The sequence below is a fragment of the Hemibagrus wyckioides genome, linkage group LG03 (assembly GCF_019097595.1).
Source record: "Hemibagrus wyckioides isolate EC202008001 linkage group LG03, SWU_Hwy_1.0, whole genome shotgun sequence".
Lineage (NCBI taxonomy): Eukaryota > Metazoa > Chordata > Actinopteri > Siluriformes > Bagridae > Hemibagrus > Hemibagrus wyckioides.
The window spans coordinates 8,707,433-8,730,047 of NC_080712.1; the positions used below are offsets into that span (position 1 = coordinate 8,707,433).

Consider the following 22,615-nt stretch of genomic DNA (forward strand, 5'->3'; position numbering starts at 1 on the left):
GGGACACTGAGGATTCAATTTCCAGTCACATCCTACGTTTTTTTTTTTTTTATCAGTCTATGTAAAAATCCAAACATATAAAATATTTGAGGTGTTTTAGGTACTTTAGTCAGGATCGTATGCTAGATAGTGAATTTTTGAAATCATTAAACATTTAAAAGTGAGCCTCCTGGTGGTCCAGCGGTAGGATCCCACGCTCTTATTCCCACATTCTGGGGCAGGAAGCTAACCCAGCCATTGTAGAGTTATATCTCAGTGCCGGTCAGGAAGGGCATCCCACGAAAAAACCTGTGCCAATTCAAGACATGCGGACTAAACGATCCACTGTGGCGACCCTGAACAGAGAGCAGCCAAAAGAACAACAACAAACATTTTAAAGTCATTAAACTCAAACAAACTGTATATAGCATGTCAAATAAAGTAATGTAAGTCATCATTTGAGAGCTACAAGAACCATAACAAGCTATTAAATATGAAGTTGGATGGGAGTTTGGTTCATCCGTCATTTTTTTTAAGAGATTTTAAGAGGTTTCAGAAAATATGACTTCAATTCCAGTAATTAAACAAAGTCAGAATCAATGCTTCTTAGGTGTTTTTATGTTCCAGTGCACTGGAAGGATTTTGTGACCGAGAAAGACAGCCCCTTAAACTGGCGATTAACTGATCGGTGCCCTAACTAATGAACTAGAGATCTAACCGAGACGCAGCCAGTAGTTCCGTCTGCGCATCAATGCAGCGAGGACAATGTTCTAATGCGTTATCGTTTCTATAGCAACAGCCCAATCACAGGAACTTGCATAGCAGATGCACCGCATAATCGAATATGGATAATAAATGAATTGAAAATGTGTCATTTTTTTTTTCCTCACAAAGAAAAACACATCATCATTTGTGAAGTTTTTGGAGTGGAGACATTTACTGAACAGTTGCAGAAGGAGGCTTCAGTGTCAATCATTCTGTCATGAGAGAGAAGCTGATGATGAAATACCTGTATTTTTCACGGGCTTTCTTTGACATACTATTTTCTTTTTTATTCATTTGCATAGTAAGAAGACTATCTGTAATTTCCAGCAACAGCATGCTTTCCATGTGTTTTATTTCCTTTCTTGAAGAACCCTCAGTTCTAACAGTGTAAGTTTGGATGATTATAGTAATTGGATAAAATCGTACTGATGATAATGAATGATGTAAATTGCTCCTGATTTTTAATACGATATTTAAATGAGTCACTTTAGAAATATGGTTCAGTGTTCAGTTTTGACTTTAGATCCGAAACTTCAGATTCTGAAGAATCTGCTTGTGCTGTAAATTTACAATAAAATACATTCAGCTGTGTAGTGACCTACTGGATTTTCACAAGACTATAAGCAACATTTACACTATAGTGCTGTAATTGCCAAATACTTACATTTTTACAATTTTACTGTATTAAACTGTACTGTCTGATTTTCAGATACCGTACTAACAAATTTAATTACTGGTCAATAAATATACAGATATATATTTTTGTTAGTGGAAATAGGAAATGGAGAGCAACATACTCTTGTTTTTTTAATAAGAGAAGTGAAGAAAATGAATTTGCAAGATCTAAAAACCTGAAATGACCGTGAAAGAGAAATAAAATCAGTCCCAAAATGCAAAGCCTCTACAGTGTGATAGTGTATTACAGATGAAGCAGGCTGGGAAAAAAAAGAAAAGAAATTTATTTACATCTATTACTGTTTTATGGAAATACAGTAAAATACTGGTAGAAACCGCCTGGAAATGTACATGAAAGGGTTAAACAGAACAGTTAATCTTTTATAATAAATGGAATATGGTTAACAAATACTTGAAACATTCTTTAAAGGCATTGTTGATAAAAAAACTTCCAGTCTTAGAAGAAAAATGATTTATAATCATTCCCTCCGGTGTCACCCAGATGAGAGCAGGTTTCTGTCTGCTTCCTCCTGTCTTCTCAGGGACTTTTTTCTCATGGGTTTAAGGCTCTAGATTGCTAATGGGAAGACTGGGGTTCAATACCCAAGACTGCTGCCACCACTGAGCAAGGCCTTTAACCCGCTCTGCTCCAGGAGAGCATGCTGTATCATGGCTGACCCTGTGCTCTGACCCCAACCTCCAAAGCCGAGATATGCAAAGAAAGAATTTCACTGTGCAGTAATGTATATGCGACAATAATAACAGCTTCTCTTCTTCCTTCTTGTTACCATCACCTCTGGCTTGCTCATTAGGGATAAAGTTTACAATTTAAATAATAAATAAATATATTTCTGTAGATCTGCTCTGCACCATTATCCATTAAAAGTGCTATACAAATATAATGAACTTCTTCTCCCTGCTTCTGTGTTGTTTGTTAGTCTGTCTCTCTACTGAAAGAGAAAATCGCTTGAAAGACCAGAGAAAGTCTTGCGTGTCTTTGAGGTAAGTCATTTGTTCCAAAATGTGAAATTTGATCATTCATGTTAGGTTCTGTTTCAGGGAGCCTATTTATTTAGTGTGTGTCTGTGGGTGGGTTTGTTTTTTTTGCATCAAAATTAGCCACCGGTGGCATTTACATTTACCTAATTGGCATTTGAAAAAGGATCCTATTCTTGCGGATGTCTGTCATGCTAATCAGGTTACATGTTTTTCATGCTTGACTGGCAGATTTGTCTGAGCTGGAACTTGAATTACAGCAGCAGACCTGTCGTATTGTCATTAGTATGCAGCAGGAGGCCAGCGAGTGACGCTCTGCGTGAAGGCGCCGCACGCTGATGGATAAAGCATTGAAACCAGTCATTTGTGTCAATGGAATGCAATTTGGATCAAATCAAAAGTGATCTTTGCATAATAATAATACGGCTGAATCTGTAATGAGACGGTGGGCGTAAGTACAAGCGCGAATAATGCATGTGAAGTATGAACTGTGCAAATGTTTCACTATATTTACATTGATGTGCTGGATTCACTGTAGATGAGATGTTGTTTTTTTTTTTTAGATCTTTTGCTGTTCAACACAAAGCAATCTCCAGGGATGGTGATAGTGAGAGCACACACAGAGCTTCTTCACTAACGCCTGTATTCAATTATTTACTACTTTTGTGTAAATTATGTAATAGCACTTTTAGGGTGTATCAGTGTATCGTTCTAATTACATCTGAATCACTTCCAAATAGAGTAACAATAAGAATAGAGACATGTAGTAAAACACACAGCCAGATTAAGATGGTTTGGACATGTCCAGAGGATGGAGAGTGAGTATATTGGTAGGAGAATGTTGGACATGGAGCTGCCAGGCAGGAGGCAAAGAGGAAGGCCAAAGAGGAGGTATATGGATGTAATAAATGAGGATATGAAGCTAGTGGGTGCAAGTGTTGGGGATGCAGAAGATAGGGATAGGTGGAGAGATGATTCGCTGTGGCCACCCCTGAAGGGGAAACTGAAAGAAGAAGAAGAAGAAGAAGAAGTGAAATGAAACCAGAAATGAGTCTTCACAGCTATAGAGGAGAATCTGCTCTGTAGGGTTCAGAAATTGATCAGGAAAGATGTTTTAATGTTGCTCAAAGAAAGCAGATGTTCAATACTGACCTCTGTGAAACAGAGGAAAATAACGTTTGTGCTTGAGGCACAGCATCAATTCGTACAACATCACACACTCTTTAGAGTAGCAATTAGTCATCTCCAAATAATCAGTTCTCATCGACCTTCTCTGCAAACACAGTATGAAAGGTGGACTGATTTCCCAGGCTGAAATCTATTCATTAAATCAATATAGTGTTGAACTCGCACTTTTAATCATTCATTTTGTCAAGAGCAGCATTAATACGAGCAGATCATTTCCTCATGATTAAAATGTGCACTTGAAGGCCAGTGATGAACTTAAAGACAGCAGCAGTAAAATCTGCACCAAATACTGGTCAAGGTTTGCTCACTCACAGTTCCCAGGCATTACACAAGAGCTTTTTACACTTGAGATCATTTAAGAAGCCTTTATTTGACACATATACATTACTAAACAGTGAAACTCTTTCTTCACATATCCCATCCTTGGAGGGTTGGGGTCAGAGCGCAGGGTCAGCCATAATGCAGTGCCCCTGGAGCAGGGGGGGTTGGGGGCCTTGCTCAAGGGCCCAACGGTGGCAGCTTGGTAGTGCTGGGGCTTGAACCTCAATCAACAGCCCTGAACCTTAACCACTTGTTCCTGCTCCTCCCCTAAAGTTAAACCTGGATCAGTCTAAACCCCGGGTAAACAGAATCCTGCTTTATCATATCTATCTATCTATCTATCTATCTATCTATCTATCTATCTATCTATCTATCTATCTATCTATCTATCTATCTATCTATCTATCTATCTATCTATCTATCATATGTCCGTCCATCCATCCATCTATCTATCTATCTATCTATCTATCTATCTATCTATCTATCTATCTATCTATCTATCTATCTATCTATCTATCTATCTATCTATCTATCTATCTATCTATCTATCTAGATGCGTAGACACCCAATCAGAAATTGAAGTGAAGTTTAAATACATGACAATGACAAATTACCAGAAGTTAGATATCAGTGAACACCCGGTCAACTATATGACAACCTTAAAAAGCCCTATCTTTAAAAAAAAAAAAGAGAGAGAGATTAGAAAGCTGTGAAAGCTACAAGAAACAATTCTATCTCAGGTGCCAAAACAGACCTGTCTTCTTTTTTTGTGTGAAAGTGCGAGACAAGACGTTATTTAAAGTGTGCACATGCTGTATTTATCCAATCATGGTTATTGACACTACAAATAAGAATATGCAAATACGAAGGTTAAGCCTGGGTTTAGGAATGTACAGTGTGAAACGTTAGATTATGAATAGCCAGGATTAATTGTTAACCCCGAGTAAAGTGGCAGGTGTGAAACGTGGAACAAGATATAACCCAGGATTCTGTTTACTATGAGTCTACAGTTAACTATTCAAGTGTGAAAAGCTCTCGTTTAAATAAAGACTTGTTTCGCGGTTTCGCTTCAGTAAGGATAAAATGCACCAGTCTGCTGTTTCGCACCCGTTATCTTTCACAGCTTCATAATCAATTTCCACTAATTTTTCAGTGTCACGTATTTCTCCCTCTCCACGCTACACACTTCCTTTTTTCTTAAGTGTTGCCACGTCTTGGTTTTCGTGTGATACGAGGCACACGCTGTTCAGTTTCTGACTGGGTTTCTGTTGCTAAGCATCTAGGCCTCTAGGCACCACATGTTGGGGATAACACTACTTTTTCGGTATTAACGCAGGGTTTAGAATGACAATAAGCCATTCTTTATGGTGTAGACAATATATACAGTAGATTCATTAGTTCAATTTATTGTTGAGTCTAAAAGTTTAGTCTTTGATTATAACTTGGTCTAATTAAAGCCGTCAGTTCACTTCCTCTTCAAATCACTTAAACATTCATTCCGGCTGAGTCTCATACAATGGATCAATTATTACTTCATGGAGAAGTGAACACATCACCCACAGGAAATTGCTAACACATTTTTTGTCACAAGCCTACACATGTATTATTAAATATTGTTGTTGGTCTAAATGCATCGTTGCTTTACAAAGCAACCCAATACTGTGGAGCCAAGAATACAGTCCAAAATAGAGATATTTACTTGAGCGTGTACTATAAAGGGCAGTCATTTATGAGTCATTTATCTCTTTTATGTCTCGTGTTGAGACAGTGGAGTGGGAGCATGCTAAATGTTTTATGCTCATTTTATTCATCATTAATCATCCTTCGCATATATAGTAAACCTGTCACTGCCTTGCAGCCACAACGATTATCAGCCACTTCATAAAATCATACAGATACAAGCCGAGAGCTTTAGTTAACGTTCACGTCAAACATCAGAATAGGGAAAATAGTTGCGACTTTGACTGAAGAATGGTTGCTGGTACTAGATGGGCTGCTTGATGGTTTCAGAAATCCTCGAAATTTGGGATTTGAATTGAACTGAAAGAACTCAAATAATCACCCATTACAAAGGTGGTGAGCAGAAAAGCATCTCAGAATACACAGAACATCAAATATTGAGGACATTTGTGCTATAACACTAGAAGACCCAGCAACAGGTTGCCAGGAACTTGAATCTCTGGCTACAGTGGAAATCTGTTCACCCCGTCTAAGACTGAGGGGTTCTGACTGGTAAAATCTGAGTGTATCTAGTATATACAAAAAATCCAGCCTCCATCCAACAGATGAAAAAAAACATCAAGGGACCAATTCCATGGGAGAACCCTGGACCTGGCAACCCTCCTTCTGAACTCCAAGCTGTGTCCCCTTATCTTTCTGGTCATTTTAGTTATTCTACTCCTCTATACACATTTCAGGGGAATTTCTTTATTTAATTTTACCTGTCTGTTTTCATTTGAATATATAATTATCCGTGATTATCATATCCGCCTGTGAAATAACCTCCGCTATGGACCTTGACTACCAGTCGTGTAAAAGCCATAATGTAGGAACCGCACTATTAAATCCATCCGTCTCTGGCTTCCATTTGTTAAATCTGCAGCAATTCCACCAGCGAGTCAGTTTATACGTTTTAATAAAGGTGAAAGCACATGTAAATATGCTGAAGTCGGAGTCCTAAATGTTTGATATGGAAATTAGCGTACAGAGACTGGACTATTTAATCTGTCAGCTGCAGACAGGAAGGCTGCGAAATGAACATTCCCCTGTCTAAACAGACATAATTTTTCTCTTTGTAATTACAGTACGTAGCGTTAGCACAGAGAGTGCAAAAGTGGCATTAATTATGCTGTCAGCTTTCATGAAAAGATTAACTAAACTACGGCAACGCGGCCTGTGAAAGAAAATAGCCACTACATTACATGTTAAGGTAGCTGTTTAGTTATGAGTTAGTGCCGTTTTTTTGTCCCCATACTAATGCGGTAATCAAGTTTGCTTTTATAACACTGTCATAAAGCATTAATGTATACCTTCTACAATATTTTTTCTTTTTTTTTCTTTAGCCAGTACGTTACCGATGTAATAGAAACTGACTCATTAGACATTTTCAATCAGTAGAAACAAATGAATTATTTTATTGACATAAATCTGACTCTGTTGGCTTTCAGTGTGAGTGTTGGATACCTTTACACAGAATTATAGTGATTGAAGATAACACCTTTAAATTGTAGACTTTTATGTGTGAACATTTTGTTTTTGTTTTTTTGGAACTTTGCTATAAATATATTCCCCCTAGTAGGCTAGATAAAAACAGAAATACTTCTGAAACTAAAAATTCTTAAAGCCCCAAGTGTCTACTTTCATATGAGTCATTAACGCTGCTGATCTAGTTGGATGGTGTTGACTTGCATCATGGCTGATTCATAGGAATGCTTAAAAAATAAACATGTAATCATTAAAATTCTCATTCAAAATTACACATACACAACCCTACACAGAATATCTGTGTCATAAAAGTAAAATAAACATAGAAGGGAAAGTGTTAGCATTTTTTAAGAGTCAGAGATGAAGCTGTACTTGTTTTCTGACATGGAAAAGCTTCAGGACGGAGCTTTCACTCTTGCTCTTTGCTCCTTTCACTCTTTCTCTAAGGGTACAATGCAATTTTTAAAGCCCTTTTCAGCTGCTCTCAATGCTGGAATATGAAGAATCTAATCTTAGATGACTTTTGTTGATCCAGTGCTGATATCTATCTGTTTATTCAAGTAAACTTTCACAAAGCTTTTCATTAATGTTAATGAATTTTTATAATTTTCAAGCTTCTGTAAATGTTTTGTCTTTGTTGTATGGACTTTTTGGGGAAAGCTTTACTTCAAAAAAAAAAAAAAAATCAATATTTGCAAAGATTAAACTCTAAAATTTAAAATGCTCTGAATCAATATTATGGTTAAAACCCCAAAATATTTATATATCTACACATTTCCATTAGCAGTAGTGTAACAGTGTAATTATAATGATGCACATGATAATTAATGTAGGTGTTATAATTGACTTTTTCACTCATTGATTCCTGTCTAGGTGATGGAGGTTTGATTATTTTTCTGAGGGGAGCAATGCCCTCACCTATAGTCCTCTGTTGGCCAAGAGGGAGAAATCATTATGTCTATAGAGATGATTGCCTTGGGTTGTGCAGCATTAGGTTGCATTCAGACATTTTTTCTTCACTGCTAGAACAGTGAAAGCAGTATTACTTTCATCTGGCCTCGATCAGTTAAAGATTTATATTAGACCTGGGGCAAGGTTTGTTCATGATGGGCATGGTCTCATCCAGGGTGACTCCACCCCCATCCACAGGGCTCATTGAACAGCTAGATGAATCTGATCTAAATGATATGCCATGGTCTTTACATTCAATCCAGTCAAATACCTATGGGACATTTTATGATGAGTAACGATTGTCATTGTTTGTCAGACAGTGTTGTCTACAACTATCATCAATTTGACAGAATATTTTTTGAAAAAATATTGTTCATCCCTCCAGAGTCTTATAAAATCTGTACCGAAGAACATTACACACACACACTGTTTTCTTCCATGCGTTCCTTTTCCATCACCCAAACACATGCTCTACACATGGCTGTAGATAGACTTGATAAATCCTCTACACTCTTAGAAAAAGATTTCTTCAAAGGTTCTTTAAATGCTTATGTCTGTGGTACGGTGATGGTTTTACGGCAGCTTGACAGCCTGTAACGTTTGCTGGAGATTTATGCTCTGCATTACACATGGAAGATCTGATATCTTTTGTACATTTATCTGGCAGCACGCTTCTGTATCGTGCAATATTCAGGGTGCACTATGGTTGGTTTCCATCTGTGACACAATGAGTTTTTAGAGCAAGCATTGAAAATACATTTCTTTGTAAGATGTCTTGTCCACCAGAGTGTTGTCGGCCATCTTGAAATAAATGTATCATCCAGGGTCAGCTCCATGTAGCCCCGCCCCTCTTCTGCTACATAAGCAAAGCTGGGAACGTTGAGAGCATGAAGTGTCCAACATTACACACTTCGCTTTTTCAATTGAATAAGTGCATTATCAGGGTACGTGAAGTGCACTTCTTCTTCTTGAAATTTTCAGTTGCACCGCATTACTCACACTACTCATGCTTCAAAATGGCATAGAATAGTGTATAAGTATGCAATTTGGGATGAACCTTATGTCTTTGTCTTAAAGGAAAACTCTCTGTTCTAGTGTTTAAACTTTCATGCAGAGGGATCAACTAAAGAACTCTAAATTACTAATTTAATCATTTTCTAATTTGTGTGTATGTGTGTGTGTGTGTGTGTGAGAGAGAGAGAGAGAGAGAGAGAGAGAGAGAGAGAGAGAGATTCCTTCAAAGTTAGTCCTTCTATTGTTGAGAAACCTGGAGACTTTTCAGACGTTGCCAGATTTTGTAAAGTTGATCCGCCCAGGATGCTGATCTTTGCAGTTTCAGTTGTTTCCCTTTGGCATCAGCAGGTTATACAATATGATTTTGCCTAAAGCAGACCATTAATTTTCTCAAAATTAATTATTGTCAGTGTTCACAAAACAGAACAGGAGTGAAATTACATCAGTTCCGCTTCATGGTAATTATGGCTTTCCAAAAATAAGATGACATGCCTTGAGAATTAAGCACATACCCTTCCCAGAGCTGGGGAAATCTCAGTTCCTTGCTTTTATTGTCCTAATATGATACACTGATATATGGTGACTTGCTGTAAGGATCAGTCACCATATACTGTAGTCACAAGCCTTATGCTAGGCTGACCTAAAAACAAAAAGCTCCATTACTGAGCTCTTACTTACTTACTTACTTACTTACTTACTTACTTACTTACCTGCACCTAAGGCTCTATATAATAAAATTAACATAGTGTATCTTGCTGGGCTGCATAATGTGTTCATTCCCTCAGTAATTGCTACATTTGCCTTTAAATAACGCTTTCAATTAAACCGCATTTGAAATAATCATTACTATTGTGATGTTTTAAACTGATAGCTCCCTCTTTTTTATGTTTCCACAGTCCGCTCATGGACATTGCCCTGAGAAACGCTTCACCGAAGCCGTATACACTGAAAAGATGGAGCAGTTAAGAAAGGATCTGAAAGCCCTCAGGGGTGAAATTGAAGCAAGGTGCACTTATCTGAAACTTCCATATGACCACTTTAATCCAAATCACATGGACAATCCACTGTAAAGGATTCCTGCCATCTGTACAATGATATACTGGTTTTATAGTAGAGTGATATTTTAAATGTCATTTTTAATTCAGTACAGCAGGAATAGAGCCGCTGTTCTGGGATTGTGCTGCGAGTGTATCAAAATAATCCTGTAAATCAAACCATGCTAATAGTGATGCATTTGTTTTAACAGAAATAACTCTCTTATTGATTGTAAAAAAAAACAACAACATAATTTTAGTTCGCAAAATACCCCCCATCCCCCCCCAAAAACAAACAAACAAACAAACAAACAAACAAAAACAACAACACCACATTATACAACTGTGTGGAAAAGCTAAGTGCTAAAATCATTTAGGAGAAGCCGCACAGAAACCTTGTCTGACTTAATTTTTCCGTTTCTTCCATTAAGTGCTAGTAGATCAAAAACAAACAAAAAAGCACAGCATCAGTTATTTTAGTACAGCAGAGTAAGTGCAACAAAGTTTAACAATACTCCAGTGCTAAGTAATATTAGCCTTGCTAGTTAGCAAACACTTGCTAGCTAGCCTGACATTCACAGGTTGGTTGCTTGTTTATTGCTTTTTTTCCTCCTGCGGTATTAAAGACTGTGACTTGCTAAATCTGTCATATTTCCGTTTATTTTAGCAGTTTATTGTTGTGTAATTCAATATCTTGTGTTTTTTGTTAACTGAAATGAAATGGCTGCTTAAATTAACACATTAGATTCAGATACTTTCCTTAAGCGCTTTGTTAAGAAGGCAGCGTGACTATAATTACAGACTTCAATTTTTTTTTTACTGTATCATGCTGTTATCAGTGCATTGATACAATACAAGATTTTTATGGTACTTTATGGTATATATTTATACCTGGCCACTCTGCATATAGACCTTAATGAATATAATTGCGCATACAAATTTTCTATTGTGCATCAGAATGGACAAAAATCTATACAAATCTATATATTAGATTATAGCTGTGTATATCAAAATAATACGTAAAAGTAATGCTTTTGTATGACATATGATTAGTGCACCTCTAGTGTGTATAGCACTCCTTTTTCAGAAGAAGCCTTTATTATCACCACACATACATTACAGCACAGTGGAATTCTTTTCTTTGCATACCCCAGCTAAGGATGTTGGGTCAGAGCGCAGGGGCAGATGCCCAGCAGTGGCAGTTTGGTGGTGCTGGGGCTTGAACGCTGATCTTCTGATCAATAACCCAGAGTCTTAACCACTTGAGCTACTGTCACTCCAGAAAACATGCTAGTTACATTTGACGATCCATATATAAAATAAATGCTGCTAAACTGTTTGTATGTGGTTAAGTAGTAAGATTATTTTCTGACAGTGATACTCGACTGTCCCTTTGGTTCGTAGCATCGGGTCACACAGCTCCCGGTGACAAAAACGGCTATTTTTTGTTAAAATACCCGCAATCGAAGAGCAGCGCAGCCTCTGAACATGGCGGACATTTTGCTTTGGGTGTTTAAAATTATTTTTAGGTGATCTCAACACTTTATTTAGAATGCAAGTTTACCCAAACATTTTAAAAATGAAAGACCTTGTGGAAGCTGGTGTAGAACTTTATATATTATAAATGTAAACGTAATCAGATTCAGAGTAACACTCTTTCAGAATGGAACAGGATAACACAGGCTTAACTGAAGTAAATAGTCAGAAGCTACTGTGTAACCAAGAATATACCTCAAAGGGCAATTGACCCATGTGTAGAATTTTCCCAAACAATTTGGAAGAACAGAATTGTCTAGAATGTTTTTGTCTGTTGTAGAATTACAGTTTCCCTTCACTGGAACTAAGAGGTCCAAACCTGTTCCAGCATGACAGTGTTGGAATGTTGGAGTGGAAGAATCCAAGTGTCTTGCACAGATCCCTGACTGACACCTTCGGGATGAACTGGAACATTGACTGCACTCCTCACAGAACATCAGTACCTGATCTCACTAATGCTCTTATGGCTGAATGATCACAAATCCCCACAGCCACGCTCCAACATCTAGTGAAAATTCTTACTATAACAGCAACGGTTTACTAAATCAGGAATGGGATGCTCACCAAGCACATATGGGTGTGATGGGCATCCATGTGCGTCCACAACATTTGCGTTGTTTGAATACATCGATACTGAAAATACCCTCTGGATCACTTTACCACCTTAGGCTGTTCCACAGAGGTCAGGTACAATCCACATCTAGAGAATATTCCACTGATTTAATCATAAAGTAGGATTAGACGGATTAGATGTGAAGGTTTTAATTGTTTCAAGGAATTTGTTTATTTTTATTGTTTAAGGATTGTGTTTATTTCTCAGATGTAATAACCAGATCTCTAAAACTGTTTGAAATGGTAAAAAAAGAAATTAATTAAGGTTAATAGATAGAGGTTATAATAGAGGTTAATTAGCTCTTGTTTGATTTATATATTATCAGCTAGCTTTTAAACGTGAATATAGAATGTAGGTTATAAAATTCTACAACTGCACCAAAAAAACCCGGATTCCATACGACTGAACTGAGAACTGAGTAACATTAACGTAATTTGTATTTGTGTTTTTATTTTTATTGTATTTATACAATATTATTTGATTAACCCCTAAATAAAATGAAATATCAAGCTGAGCTGAGAATCAGCCCCACAATGGTGGTGTTTTGCAACAGACACATTATTATATTCTAATGTGCATCTTTTAATTGCCTTTTAATATAATACTATAGTTATACCATATTTTCCATCAGCAGCAACATCCTCACGAGATTTCACAGCATAGCTGGATTTTGTTAATATGTGTATTATGTGAATTGATCACACGCACTCTACATCATTCAATCTAATCATTAGGGAACGTGTTTAATTTTCAGTGACCTCATATTTTGGTGAAAAACTGAATATTTTTATGTAAACTATATGTAATATTTTTTCTGACTGACCACAGACAGTTCAACCTCGGCATACGAATGCCCTCCCTTACGAATTTTCGCCTTAAATTTTGCAAGAAACTTTTAGAATACGGACGAACCGAAATAAATGCTGGATAAGTTTCGTGTACATCTGGGAACCGTTTAAAACTTGTTTGCGTCAGTGGAAAGCCAAGTCAAGCCAACCAAAGCAAGTTTACGAATTTTACACATTTCTTTTCAGTCAGCGAAAGCTGTTTCGAAAAACTCCACCCACGATACCAGCGTTGCCTTCGGCATGTGTTCAAAAGCTATGTGATTTTTCTTGTGGGTTTTTTTTGTTGACAGATTGGTGGTGTGGGTGGTCCGTTCTATTTTAAGCCCAAGCTTGGTGGCACGACTTCCTGTCAGGATCCTTGACATGGAATGCTTGGCTCTGGTCAGTTCTTTGTAAGCAGCCTTACAGTTTACATACGCTCCATATCATTTTTATTGTTCAATAGAGTTTGTGGGGTTTTTTTTTGCATTTTATGCAAGATTTAGTGAAAACACAGGACCATGGGTCCCAAAAAATGAGCAAGGATGGTAACAAGAAGAAAAGAGAGCCTCTTGCCGTGGAAAAGAGAGAAATCGCTAAAAAAGCAGCCGGTGCAAGCACGAGCTTTGTCGCCGGAGAGTACAGACGGCCAGCATGGATGGCTGAAACGGATTATCTGCATTTACATTATTTCTTATGGAAAAATTCGTTTCGCAATACAAATTTCCGCCTTAAGAGCTCGCCTCCAGAATGAATTAAGTTCGTATGCCGTGGTTCCACTGTATTCCTTTTTCTCAGTGTATGCTTGTTAAACAGGGGGTAGTATTGTCACCTCACATCAAGGTTCCTGAGGTTTGACTTTGAGCCTGATTTCCAGTGAGTGAGTTTCACATGTTCCACAGTGTCCACGTGGGTTTTCTCTGGGTTCTCCGGTTTCCTCCATCCTCCACCAGAGAAAAACTGAAAACGCTGCTCATGTGACAGTTTTCTCAGAGAAGGTGTGTTCAATGCAGTTCACCTCACATTCATCAGAAGCGCTACATTTTACAAACAGCCTCTTTGAATACACAAGACAGACATATAAAGTGTACATTCACAATTTTTATTGGCATAAATCTTTAAATACTGACATCATTTTTTTCTAAAACAAAAGTGAGGACAGCGGGAGTTCGGGTCAAAAAGATCGGCATGTCCTACTGTAAGATTTAAAGGGTACACACGCGTATCATATGCCAATACAGGATGGCTGATACAGCCACTTAAAAATAGAATGGAAAACAATTTTATTGGCTGGTAGTTTACAGTATACATAATACCAAGGGAACACTTGAAATCAGATCGTGTAAACATTGCCCTGCATCACTTACACATGTTGAAGAATTCACATACTGTAATTCTGCACTAGCAAAGCAACTTTTTCCAAATATATCTATATTATATTTATATATATTTATATATATGTACACACGGATACATTTACAATAATACAATGGAAATACGTTGTCTCTCGGGTAGGTTTTTAAGCACACAATGCTCTTGTTAATTAGTTTAAAAAGGCTTTAAAAAGGCAGTCTCAAGAGCAAACGTGGCCGTGGCACAGCTGGGTCCGTTTTTCCTATTGTCTCAATGGAAATCATACAAAGTGTATGACATTTACAAAAGAAATTGGCACACTTTCCTTGTTTGGAACTATTGTTTGATCGAATTTCTGTATTCCATATACAATTTGATCCAGCTACTGGAGGCATTGGGGATTTGTCTGCTGTAGGAGACACACTCATGATCTTGAGGGAAGTCCAAAGAAAAGCAGATCCCTCTTTTCGTTTCTTAAGCGAATTGTTGCGCGAGAGAGCTTTGTGCTGGTGTGTGTTTGTTAGAGTCTCCTCAGGTTGTGCTCTTCCTGACAAACCCCTCTCCTCAGACTGATGTCATCAAGCACCATTTCACCAGCATGGCCTCTCCGCCTTTCACCCTTCACAATCACCTGTAAGTACACACACACACACACACACGCACACACGCACACACACGCACACACACACACACGCGCACACACACACACACACACACACACACACACACATACAGACCGCTCAGATATAACAGCATCGATCCAATGTTCTCATGTACACACCAAAATGAAATCTAATTTCTCTGAGCTGGGGATTAAACAGAGCTCTTGAGTTTAGTCCTTATACATCTGTCTGGGTTGCAATGACACACACTGGGTTTTTATCTACTGTATAATAAATGAGATCATAGATCATGACATGTAGAATCATCAGGCTGAGAACATCCACAATCATCTTTATCCTATTAAGATGCTACCTAAATTGCAGTATTTATCCTTATATTGATAATGTGCTAGTTAGTTAGCACTACTCTTAAAATACATTTGCAGCATTTGGCCAGTGCCATTATCCAGAGAGATTTATAACTATCTGAATTATACATCTGAGCAGCTGAAGGTTAAGGGCCTTGCTTAAGAGCCCAGAAGTAGCATCTTCGCAGTGCTGGGATTTGAACTCACGACCTTCCGATCAGATCCAACATCTTAACCAGATGTTGAGCTACTCCTGATCCAGAGGGGATAATGCTAGCCTCCTGTATTTAGCTATAAGATTAATTAAAACTCGGCAAAGAGAGAGCACAAGAGTAATCTTAAGGTTATACTCACACTCTCAAGGCCGTTGCCCCACAGTGTGATCTGTGTCGTCCTCCAGCCACTGCCTCCTGTGCGACCCCAAACGGCTGGACTGTGCTGTCGACCTTTTTGCACAAACACCTGCAGCATGCCCACATGGTGACCCGCCAGCTTGTGCCGAAAAGCCAGACACAGATTACCCTCGCTCCAGGGAGACGCCAAGGGAAGAATGAGCTGAGCTCCACGGCCATTCCTCTTAGCCGACGCTTCTGAGATGGTCAGATACTTTCCACCTTAAAGAGAACCGATCACACACCATGCTCTTACAACACAAACATAAGCCTGGAGCAAAACATTTCCTCTGCAGGATTGTTAATAAATTGGATAGAGAGTCACTGATCAGTTTTATGTATATATTTTAGCTACATAACATGATTGGCCAAACCACTAATTAGGATTATTATCTACATCAATCTTCTGAATTTATTCAAAGCTAATATAACACAGTTTAATTCCACAACAATTAAATTCTCCATTCTGATTGGTCAGAAGGTGTTGCTTCATTTTCAACAACAGCAACTTTGACAGTAGGGCAGGGTGGAAGGTTTCTAATCTGGAATATTATTCTAATATGTAATATACTCAAAAAGGGTTAGGGTCCACGCAATCTTCCTTTTGCGTTCATAAGTAATAAACTGTAATGATAATAGCTTTACTTACAGTTTAAACTGAATCGATATTTTATATATTGCTGCAGGTATAGTCTGCTATTCTACCACATCATGTTTATAGGTTAAAAAAGGAGGTTGTTCAAAAATATATATTTTAGTGGGTAAGACAAGAAATTTTAAATAGTATTGTATCTACATTTTTAACTGATAAATTAAAGTTATATAGCTGATTTGTGCTGGAAATGATTCAATATATTTGAGTTGCTGCTAAAAATTGAGTCAAGACATCTTTGGGGATGTAAAGGGTTAATGTATTCAGCTATTCATCAGTTTCTTGAAGTTGAGCAGTGTCAAACGCTGAGTCAATTATTGTGAAGTAGTTACCTGAAGGGTCTGGTACCGTCTCCCAGTGCACATCTCCCTCTTTGTGCTGGATCCAGTCACAAAGACCCTGATCAAAGGAGCAGCTCAGAAATCCAGCCTCTAAAATACCAAAGCCAGCATTACAAAGCAATTCAAAAATGCAGCTGGATTCCAAAAAATAACACAAAACACAACTTTGAACTCAGCACTGACGCAGTCAGATGAGCTCTAAACACACACATCAGACTAACCACAATCAGTTTGTTGGAGAAATGGATATTTGCAAGCTTTAAAAGGCCAATGAAAGCTATGTCCATGCCAGACTACTGATCCTGTTTTAGCACTGAGTGCCAGGATACAGACTGAAATCGTTAGACAATTTGCGTACCTCTGACCTCACTTCTAACAGCATGCAAAAACAGTGGATAGCGACCTGGGCTCACTTCCCAGACACATACTGAGCACTGTTTTAGACTATAAAAGGAGTTTGAGCCATTTATGTAATAAACTATGAACATTTATAAGCTATTATATGATTAGATATTAATATGATTATACATGAAATCCATAATCACTTACTTGTAACAATCTCAAAAGTATACAAGCAACACTGTACTGCAAAACATATTTAAATAATAATAAATAAATAATAAATAATAAATTACTTATAATAATATAGTATAATATAATACAATATAATATAATATAATATAATATAATATAATATAATATAATATAATATAATATAATATAATATAATATAATATAATTTCAATGTAATAAATAGTAGTGAGAGTACTGGGATGACATTTGGAAATTGTCTGTTATGAATTAAATAATAATAATTATTATTATTGTAAGACTTGGATTTAACATTTATTAAAGAAACATTCATTAAAAAAGACCAATGTTTACTTTTATCAAAACCAAAACCTTTGCACTTTTTAAAATTAAGCTATAACACTAAATAATAAAGTTATAAAAATAATTCACTGTTCATATTATTATTAAGTAAATCATATCCCACAGATAATTAATTATTATCTGTGATTCACACAACAGAGTTAAAATATTTAGAGAGCGTGTTGGGCACAATAGCTCCAGGTCACCAACATGCACCTCTATTCAATTTTGTTTACAGAATTGAAACTCTGTAGTTATTGTTTTTATTAAGTTACTTTTAGATAGTAAAAAATAGTTTTAGATAGCAAAATAACACATTATTTTGCATTGTTTCAGAACTAAAAGTGAGTCTTTTCAGTCATATTGTTTCTCCATTTAATCAAATCAAACTGTAATTGGCAATTGTGATATAATTACAAATTATAAACATAACTTATTGTGTTTGTAACTGATAATAATAATAATAATAATAATAATAATAATAATAATAATAATAAAATGCAATTCCTTGTCATAATTAACCTCTTAATATATTATATGATTTATAGGTAATTAAATATATGATTTTTGTAGAAATCATTACAATTAAATGATGTATATGGTTAAAATTCAGACAGGACACCACATTGTCAAACATATACAGAATGATTTAAGAAATGAATCTTTAAAGCTCAGGTTCATGGGTCAGTATTGAGTGAATTGAGCCCTGCTGGTAATTAGCCGTGCTGGTAAAGACATGGATGTATATCAGATATAGAAGAAGTGTACTGCACCTGGGTCGTCTTTAAGCTCATCTTCGGTGTTACCCAGTTCGATGTCTAAATCAGTAACGAGAACGTTGTTATTTCCATTGTTCCGAGGTACTACAGGGGGAAAAAAAGAAGAAACATCAGGATTTGTAGAGACAGTACTGTTATAATGACTGACTGCACAGAAGATAAATGATACAGGGTTCAATCAGGCACAATATCACAACATTCAGTATGCACACATTTAGAGCTTGAATGAAATATTTACATTTTGGCAGGCTGGGGGATAGTTTTTTGTTGGGTTGAGTGGGTAGGGGAAAAAATGCTATCTGTCCCCTTCTGCATGCATGAGCTTATAAATGCTCACGATTGGCTAGTGTTGCTGTGATTGACAGGAGAGAGAGAGTATGCCAAACCTCCCCTCTCTGACAGCACAGCCAATTTTGCTATCTTTGGCTCCCAGCTACGGATGCACTATCCTGACGATAGGGCAAACACTTTTCTGTTGTTTGTCTGATGTTTAGTAGAAGATTCTTGGCCAAAAAAAGCAGCCCCGGGGTACACTGGCTCATTTAAGGTTTATATAGCATTTGGAATTTAGGCCAAAAAATGTCCTGATTATAGCCAGTGCTTAGGTTGTTTTTTTTAATCTAAGCTGAAATATACTGTCGCTCCAAGCTAGAGTTGTACTGTGTGTCTGATGTGGGAGTCGAATGACCATCATTCAACAGGACCGTGTGGGTGAAATGAAGTGGAAAGTGTGGGCCAACGTTTAGACATTACCCAGTTGCTATCCGGGCATCCAATTAAAAGAAAAAAGAAGAAAAAAAAACAGCAGTGCAGCATTGCTTTTAAAGGGCCAGCAATTTTATTTATAAATGTTCACCTAACACTTGACTAAAAGAACCTCTATGGGAGAACTCTCTTTGGCAGCATATTGTAAAGAATCAGGCACCATTGAGTGGGTAGTGAAAGCACAGTGGTTAAGGCTTTGGGCTACTGATCAAGAAAGGTTGTGAGCTCAAATCCCAGAACTGGCATGTTGCCACTGTTGGGAGCAAAATCTTTCATCTATGTATTGCTCAGTCACTTTGGATAAAAGTGTCAAATGAGCAAATGTAAATGCTGTATTAATTCTGCTGGTGCTTTGGATGCAATGCCAAAAAGCCTTAAACTCTATTGTTAAGAGATCCTTGGCAACCGTTGACTGCTTATTAAATATGTTTGAGACGTTTCCAAGTCCGCAGAAATGGCAACAGAACCAGATGAAGTAAAATGTCACCTCTGCCCTCTACAACAACAACAACAACAAAAATTCAGTGAACCAGCCACTAAAACACACACATCACATTAAAACTCAGTTTAGTTTGTTTACTAAAATATTTTCTTCATACAGTACCACATCTATAAGCATGTATCTAACTCTGCCTTTATGAAAGGATGGAGAGAAAGAACAGTGATACATATATATACATATATATATAACTGTTCTTTCTTTCATTATATATTTCATATTTATATTTATCATTTCCTATACACAGCTTCTTAAATAAGTGAACGCTGCTTCATAATATTTTTTTCAATTCAACATCAGTGATTGAGGAAGTCTCCAATTTCATGTTCCTGTATAACAGTTACAGTTAAATCCACTTCCAAGAATTGGGATTCTTTATAGATGTTTCACAGCTTTATGCTAGAGAGGACATGTACAGTATATAAGTCACATAAAGCATACTATTACCTCATAGGTTTTCATAAAACAATGTGATTAATTTTACATGTTTTATATGTTACTGCAACTAAGAACTTCCAACTATGAAAGTGAATGAAGACTCAGCGTTGGATTCACTAAATAGTTAAAAGGTCTTAGATACTTCACCTTTAACTTTTATACAAAAATACATAATTCATTCATTCATATTGGTAAAGTCCACTTTGCATCAGTGATTATTTAATTATCACAGGTTATGATTTATTCGTTAGTTAATACATAGTGGAATTCTGGCTAAAAAAACCCTCAGAAAAGTAGTTTCATACTAGCAGTGAAGCAGTATATTATATTGTGTGGTACGTAGGCTTTGCGTGCCATGCCTCAGGCTTTTTCCCCAGGTTTCACATTGCCCTTTTGTTGCCCTTTAACTCTCTAACTCTGCTGATCTTTGTTTCTATTCATCGCACTTGATTCCTTGCAAACATTTGGGAAGCCAAACAGAACGGCGCTCAGAGGAGACAAACGCTCGCTCAAGGCTAAACAAGTCGCCCTCTCAATATTTTCTCCCAAAAGAGTGACGAGGACCCGATGCTAGGTTGGTGACATTTTCCTGCACCGTGTATGTGCCAATTATAGAACAGGATAACAGCGAGGAGATAAGGCCATGCGTCCGAGCCTTAGTTTGTGATTACTACATTGATTTCAATTACTTCCCTATCTTGTAGTCGAACACCGCATTCCCCAGACGTGCCCTCATTCCAGTTCGGATAAATAAATTAACGAAATAAACTCACAGAGGACAAAGTCATTACAAAGCACTACAGGTGTAAGGGCTGCTGCTAGCTACGCTGCCCTAACTGCTTCATTCAATCATTATTGTTTCGAATCAATTTCAGAAATGTGGTTCTAATGAGCTTCTTCTCACGTTGCCTAACATCTCAGCCACAAGATTTTTACAGCCGGTGGGTAAAGGTTTTGTTCCAGCATGAGGTAATTGACTGATGTGCTTTGGCAATGCTGACCGGTAATGTAATAGTCCTCGCTGTTTTTCTGTTCTCATTAGGTCTTGCCATCTGGAAGCCCAGGCTTTCAGATGTTATTTTCCTTCCCAAAGCAAAACTGATGTTTCCCCTACTGGTGAACCCCACTGATAGAAAACACTAGATCAGCCTGCGAGAAATAAGCACCAAATGAATAGACATTAACATCATCATTTTGGGATTATCATTTTGGATCGTGAACTATATAAAAAAAAAAAAAAACCCACCAACTCTCGTTTTCTAAACATGGACCAACATGACTGCTCTGTTGCAGCCAATCACGGCCATTTATACAGAATATTTAGCAGCTAATAAGACCATAGACTAGATACAAGGCTAGAGATATCAGGTCACCTTTGAAAAGGGTGATGAAAAAAGAATATTTAAAAATGAATAGACAGAGAAGGATAGATTTACTCTCACCACAACAAATTCACAAATGATGTGTGACAAAGATCGTCGTTCTAATCGAAAATGGAACCTGGTACTTCAGTGGAAAAAAATAATTAAGTACGAAACTTCAGATTTATCTAAATGGTTAAGATTTAAACAGTAACCAGTGTCACCACTTAGTCATGTTAGTTGCTTATCCAGAGCTTTGCAGCCAAAGAATTATATGTAACTTAACCATCAATGGAAATTCAATGGAATATCTATGATGTAGAGATTTAGAGAGCTTGGACAGCAATACCTAGTGCACTAATATATAGAAACAGAATACATGTGGTTTGTTTATCACTGAAATTTTCTATATCTCTATCACAAAATAACACCTGATTCACTATGCAGGTCATGTTCATGCTGCAAAGTGCACTTTATGTCAACAGGAGACGTATTTGGACACTACGTTTTTTTGGAAACTACGTTTTTTTGTTATGAGTTTTAGCATAAGGGATTTCAAATCCACCCTGATTATACACCCTGTTGTAAAGTTCTACAAAACTGCCAATGGTTCCTTCTCAAAAACTAACCATTTAAAAGAAATCTTTAGGCTTTAGGGTGTTTAAGTATTCTGTGCAACACTTTTCAACAATACCTAAATACACCTTTGGACAATATCTTAAAAGGGCACTATATAGTGCACAGGCTGTGGTTTCGGCTATGTTCTCAGAAAAAGGTCTTTGAAGATTTTTTTTTTGGATGGTCAACAGTTTTCCAAATAACTTAATTTTAGGTATACTGGGAACAATCCAAAAAACCTTTTAGGTTACTTAACAGAGTATGGAACTACAGAGTGCAGTAAGTATACGGTGCACTTTAAGGAAACAAAACCCAAAACCCTTAAGTGTTTACTAGTTGTCCATCTGGAAACTGGAACTCTTAGAGGTTGTATGTAGAACCCAGCTAGAAGTTTTTTTCCTTTCAGAAAGAGTTTCAAAGTACGATTTTAGGACGTGATGAATCAAAGGACCCTTGAAGGACACTTGAAAT

The 22,615-nt window shown here is 37.1% G+C and overlaps 1 protein-coding gene across 7 annotated transcripts in view; it reads right to left on the minus strand.

Annotated features, from left to right (window-relative positions):
• Positions 1-14,191: 14,191 nt before the first annotated feature.
• npnta (nephronectin a) overlaps positions 14,192-22,615 on the minus strand; it is a 67,107-nt gene continuing 58,683 nt past the window's right edge. For all 7 annotated transcript variants that reach the window (XM_058385573.1, XM_058385569.1, XM_058385570.1 and 4 more), the window contains 4 exons: positions 18,458-18,547; positions 16,803-16,901; positions 15,781-16,040; positions 14,192-15,087 (listed from right to left, as the gene is read on the minus strand). In XM_058385573.1, coding sequence (XP_058241556.1) covers positions 14,977-15,087; positions 15,781-16,040; positions 16,803-16,901; positions 18,458-18,547 — 560 coding nt within the window. In that variant the 3' untranslated portion in view covers positions 14,192-14,976. The remainder of the gene's footprint in view (positions 15,088-15,780; positions 16,041-16,802; positions 16,902-18,457; positions 18,548-22,615) is intronic.